The sequence below is a fragment of the Trichinella spiralis genome (assembly GCF_000181795.1).
Source record: "Trichinella spiralis strain ISS 195 chromosome Unknown Scfld3928, whole genome shotgun sequence".
In the NCBI taxonomy this organism is placed as follows: Eukaryota; Metazoa; Nematoda; class Enoplea; order Trichinellida; family Trichinellidae; genus Trichinella; species Trichinella spiralis.
This window is the reverse complement of record NW_003530867.1, coordinates 1,850-8,190: the sequence shown is the minus strand read 5'-3', so window position 1 is coordinate 8,190 and position 6,341 is coordinate 1,850. Positions and strand designations below refer to the sequence as shown.

The 6,341-nt window shown below is 33.1% G+C and overlaps 1 protein-coding gene across 1 annotated transcript; it reads right to left on the bottom strand.

Annotated features, from left to right (window-relative positions):
* Positions 1-2,605: 2,605 nt before the first annotated feature.
* On the bottom strand, positions 2,606-3,456 carry Tsp_12512 (conserved hypothetical protein). The gene is made up of 2 exons (XM_003367644.1): positions 3,384-3,456; positions 2,606-2,721 (listed from the first exon to the last, which is right to left on the bottom strand). Exons 1-2 carry the CDS (start codon positions 3,454-3,456, stop codon positions 2,606-2,608), a joined length of 189 nt encoding a protein of 62 aa, XP_003367692.1.
* Positions 3,457-6,341: the final 2,885 nt, after the last annotated feature.

The following is a 6,341-nucleotide window of genomic DNA, read 5'->3' as shown; positions in this document are numbered from 1 at the left end:
AAAAAATGGAACTGGCTTTCAAATTCAATACATAAAAAAATACATATTTATTAATTTATGTAACAATTCTGCGTGTTAATTTTTGATTATTGTCAATTGCTTTTTTACTGAAAATTTCAAATTGAATGATCATTATGATTGTCCATTATTTGAAAGCAAATACTACACCACCGAGTAACAATTTGCAGAAGTTACAAGTGGAAAAAAAAAGTATACGTTTAAATAATAGAATAAAAAAATGCAATCCGTCGAATCTGTACATACCTTTTAGTAGTACATTTCCCGTAAATACTGTAAGCACACTGCTACTGTAAATATTACAACTGTCTGGCGCCATTTAATTTGCAATGAAATAATTTTGATTGATTTCAATATACACAAAGCTTGGTGTGAGGTGATTTTTCTATGTTTTTGATCAAAAAATAAACCGTAATTAATGATAATGATTATTTTCAACTTATGACAATATTAATTATTCAGAGTTTTTTATCTGAAATTATTTATGAACATTTTTTTATTGTAGTTTATATATTTTAAGAGTTTATTTTAAATACTGACATTATAATTTTCTTCGTGCAGAGGGAAATTTTTTTTTACAAAGAATTACTGCTTTTTCTACTGTATATTGAAATTATTTGTAAAGTTTAAATTTTATGCAAATGTAAATGTGAAGTTACATACCTTTGGTTGGAGATACTTGAAACAGGGTTCATTTTTGTGTGTAGTTGTATTTATGCAGCAGAGGAAATGAGAGAGGCGAAGAAGATGCAGCTTTTCGAATTGAGGCATTTTCTCAGTAATAGTTCAATCATCATCATCATCGATTAGTGAGCTAAAATTATGAGGGAAGGATCTGGCCGGATCTCTTTGCCGTTCGTTGCAATCTTCTACAAACGTGTGCATCTTTGCAATGTAAACATGGATGACGACGAAAACGCGACACACAAGCACACACACACACACACACATATATTGGCGCCGTCTGGTCGGCTTGACAATCGGTTTGTAATTTGCATCATTTTTGTATTGATTCAAATAGCTACCTTTTGTTGTGGTTCACTGTTGTTGTTGTTGTTTACTTTTTTTACATGTAATAAGTAAACAACAGGTATGAGAAAATATGATGATGATGATGATGATGTGTGGCTCAATTTTGTAAGTTTTCTCTTCTTCAAACTCGTTCAAGTCTCACGTTTGTGACACGTGTCCGTCTTGGGACAAGGTCGCCTTGCCGGCGGGCTTCCACTGAAGCCAGAACATAGATCTTAACTTACCGCCAACAGCCGACCTCGTTTTTCGCATACCAAAGTGTCTCTGATGCCAGGCGACGTGCTTCTTCAAATTTTTATCTTCTTACAAAAGCCTGAAATTCGGAAAAGTTGGCTTTTCATTTTGATCATCAATTTTGTGTGGTTTTTTTTAATATTCTATTTTGGGCAATTTATTGAAGATTCTGTCATCGATATCAACGGAAAATATGACTAATCATTTTTGCACAACAAAGCATCCATGCAATAGATAATAAATGCTATAAGAGAAAGTTATCTATCTAGCTTGGCTTCCATTTTTTACGGATCAGTTAATCGTTCTCTATGATCAACAGATTGCATTTTTGCATATACACATATATGCATATTTTTTATTCTTCTTCTTTTCATCATTGCGATTTGCATCTGACCTATTCTACATGTGACAACGTTGGCCTTTTATCTCCACTTTGCTACTTGACCAGAAACCGAAGATAACAATAGTTGTTTTCTCTTTTTCATTTTTGTAGTATATAAAGCAAAAAACAAACAACTTCATATTTTTGTATTGTGATGGAAATGTTAAAAGTATAGTGCTAGTGGTACTTGTTGGTTTGCTGTAGTATAGTAATCGAGGTATTATAATAATAATAATAATACCGATGACGTTGGCAAATCCACTCAATTAGCCGCCAATAAATTAATTAATTGATTGATTGATTGACCTGCAATATAAATATCATGCTGCAGAGAAGAAATGATGACGACAACAATTTTTATCATTGCTTTTGTATCGCTCTTGTTGTACCACATGCAGTGAGAGATGAAGCTGCGTTAGCTAATTTTTGTTTTGTTGTTGTTTTATCTGAAGATCGTGGGAAAGTTGTTCAGTCAGTTTATGTTGTTTTCATGAAAACCTCTCCTCCTCTTTCTTCTGCCGTATCATTCAAACATTAAACTGATGAAAATGGTTGCAAAATTGTGAAGTGTAAAAGTTTCTTATTCTTTTTCTTCTTAAATTGCAATTGAAAGTTCTGTTTGTTGTTGATATGAGCAAACATGTGCAAAAATGATGAAAAATCAAAAAACAAAACGAAACAAAAAAATACATTTCCCACTTACATTTTTTGAAGATGAACAATGTTGATGATTATTATTATCATTAGATCTTCTTCGTTGCTTGTGTGCATAGTTTTGTGAACAATTCTGCTGCTGGTGTTCGGTTGATTATCTTATTTTTGGTTGTGTTTTACGACAATTATCGTTATTAACAGCCACCGCATCCGTAACCGTAAGGTGCACAACAAAATCGTCATGAATTGCATCGCATCAGAAACACGACCCTGTCAGGACCGGCTTCAGACACAGAGCATGCATGATGCATACACATAACATACGCACGAGTCGACCTTGTGTGGCAGCTGCTTCACGTCAGAATATTCTTCTACTTCTCTATCATCTCGGCATTGATGTTCTGAAAAATATTCATCATCAAAAAAGATCCAATCATTTACAACTACAACAATAACATTCATTTTTCCCACCAAGTTGTAATAAATGCAAATAGCAAAACAAAAAAGAAAATATTTTTTTTCTTTCCTTTGTTGTTGACAGCAACATTTTATTGACATTGATGTTTGCGAAAATAACAACAACGGATCTTTCCAACGTTTTAGCATCTGAAATTTGCGCGCGGTGTGAAATTTCAACATGCCAACCGGAAGTACCTGCTCAGTGGGAGGATATAGATGGCGTTGGGTTTTAATATTATAAATCAAGCCGGTCGTTGTTTCATGCTAACGGCTGCTGCTGCTGCTGCTGCTAACTTTTTATACTACTGCCTGCCTTGAACTTTCCCCATTGGAAAAGTTTGAAAGCCAATTCGTACGTGTTTGTCTCTCAGTTCTCCTGCACAATTGCGCTTTATTGCTTGCTTGCTTGCTGCTTTCTTCACGATCTGAGAACTTATTTTCAAAGCAAATCACCTTTTGATATTTCTATTTTTTTTTCTTTCTTTGCTCTTTCTTTTCCTCTTTTTTCTTAATTACTTGATCATTCTTAAAATCTTTTTTTGGATAATTGTTGAATGGAAAAAATACTGAACATCTTGGATTGAAATATTAACTCTTTAATTACCTCTTTCCAGTATTTCTCTAGTCTCTTTTTCTTTTACAATTTCAATCACAAAGCAGCATAATGGATATGACATTTGGAAAAGTGACACTTTTCTGTACTATATTATTAGTCAAGTGATCAAGTGAAACCATTTTCGAAAAAAAACGCAAAACTAGAAAAATTAATGTTCAAAGCAAAAAGTGACAAAAATATTTTCACCATAGCATGCATAGTATTTGCTTTTATCATCGGTTTGGAATGTTTCAACATTGGAAACAAAGTTGCAAATTGATCATTCTTTTCACTCATCAATGCATAACATATATGTATATATTTAGTTAAATATTTATATTTTCCATTATTCACGTACTTACTGCGCATCGGATGTATTTGATGAAAGGTGGTCGGTCGTCTTTTGGACATTTGTATTGCTTTGAACAAAATTACACTAGTCTGCTGCAGTACTAAATGAACACACATTGCATTTTTATATTTTCTCCCAGGGAGATGTTCCAAGCGTCAATGACGTCGTTTCCAAAACCGATGCTATCACTGTCAGCACAAACAGTGGGTTGGTTGCAATTAAGCAATTTTTTATTGATACTTTTCAAACAACATTTTCTGTTCAGTGAAGTTGCAAGTGTATTTTAAGCAAACAAATCATTCGATTAGCTGATAAAATAATGTAATCCCTAACAACAGTCGATTAATTGTATTGTTTTATTATTTGTAACAACTTTTTTAATTAAAATGGAAAATATTATTTCAAACTTTTGAACACCTATGCATATAATAATAATAATAATAATAATTTTTAACTCTAAACATAATGCTGAAACTACAAGATAGAAAATTTATATATGTATATATATATATGCATTAAATTATTAGGACAATGTATATGTATAATGTTGTCTATTAAAATCTGAAAGAAAATATTACGTAAGCTTTATGGTAATTCCTTCTGACATCTGTCTTGCTGAGTAAACAGTTTCGTTAGCTGATAGTGAAACAAAGAGTCAAAGTTTCAACTAAGCTTACTAATGACATTCCATCAATCAGTAGAACTTTCATCAAACCGCCTTGTTGCGTATTTTTAGTTGTACTCTTGCAAACTACATGACAGCATCAATTTCTCACGAAAATGTGCATGTAGCATGGAAAAAAGTTGTAGATCTTTTTTTGGTTTTATTTCTTGCAAACTTTGAAAAATTCAACTACTGATTTGAATTAACTGAATTGGACAAAAAAGCAATATGTAATTTTGACTAGTAAACGTAGAGGTGTAGTATATCTTTAAGCTATTCTCTACAGCTATTAAGCAGGGGTATATGAATGAAATTTAGAAAATCTACAATTTCTTGCAGATAAGTGAGATAGATTTGCTCTGTGAAGTGGGTTATTTTTTTTTTATAAATTCAACTGATACTGGATGACGGTAGATTTTTGTCCACTGATCAGGCATGCTAGTGACTACTTGACCGGATCGTTGTGTTTGCATGGCGTTGAAGTGTGTGGCCAAAATTTTTCGGCCAGTCTCCTGTGGAACAAGTTTCGTACGTTAGTAGGCTTTAGGCGGAGTGCGGTTGGCTCAACTACGGGGGAGGATCATCAATTTCTTCAAAGTTATCAAATACAACGAAGATTGGTCAGGAAAATGACAAGCCCCGGGGCAAAGCAACCAAAAATATAAATAGTAGCGTTGATCATTCAAACAATCGGTAAACAAATTATAACCGCAACTGTTGTGTTGAGAAAAAGCTGTTTGTAGCTCATTTATTTCTTTTGGTTTTTATTTATATACATGGAAATATATACATGTCCACATGCACATACGCGTATATATATACATGTACATTTGAAAATAGTTTTGGAAAATGATCATTTGAAACTTAGAAATCCTGTTCAATTTTGCGTTCAATGTTTTGCGTCACTACATTCCAAAAATGCATTCATCGTCGAAAATCTGCATCAGCTGCTTTGTTACTTTGCTTTACCGACGCCTTACTCCTACGCTGCTTTCATCTTTTCACCTCCGTTGTGTGAAGAAAAAACTTTTTTTACTTTTTTGCCCACTTCAAAATACCAACCTCATTCATAATTTTATCATCTCCAACCCCTTGTGCCGTAAACAATGACTTGGCATGTGTACGCAAAACGCTAGACGCGCTAAATTATTATTTCCGGTCGTGGGAGAACAATTTATAGAAATTGCGCGCTTTGAAAAGCCTGCCGTGAACATCATTGTCATTATCATCAATAGCTAGCTATCTGAACGGCATGTGTAAAAAAAAATTGCAAACTGCGCATTCCATAGCGATGAGTAAATTGCAAAAATTACTTGCTCGTCACATCACAGAATTACTGTACTAGTTGATTTGTTCTTTGATCGTATGTATGGAATAATGTTCTTTTTCAATTTTGAATATTCCTCTATCATTATCGTTTGAAAATCGCATAACTTTGAAATGAATTTGCCATTCTAGAAGGTTGAAACGAAATATTGTTTCATCCTGTTGCACAAAGGGACATTTTCAAATGCTAATTTAAAAATAGAAATTGAAAAGCAAATGCGTGGTTTTATTTTTAAAATCACTTGTTCAAAGCAGTTATTGGAGAAAAGTGAAACCCCTCTCTACCTGAATTGATTTGATCATCTATATCTGAAGAAAGCTTTGCGAAAACACTAACTACTGCATTGGATATTTTTATGCAGAGGGAAATGTAGTTGAAGAAAAAATTTCAGATGCTTATTATTAATTAGTACATTTTCTTTGTGTTGATTCACGGTCTGAATGAATCTGCACTAGCAGTTTTAATAGTCACTTGATAATGGATTTTCTAAGCCCTTTCTTTATTCATGGAATTCTTTTCTTCCAAGACATTTTGCACGTCAGATGGTGTTTTTCGAATCTAGTTTAAAGTTGATTTTACAACTTATGTACTTTAAATGTGTGCAATTCAACAACAGGAAATGAC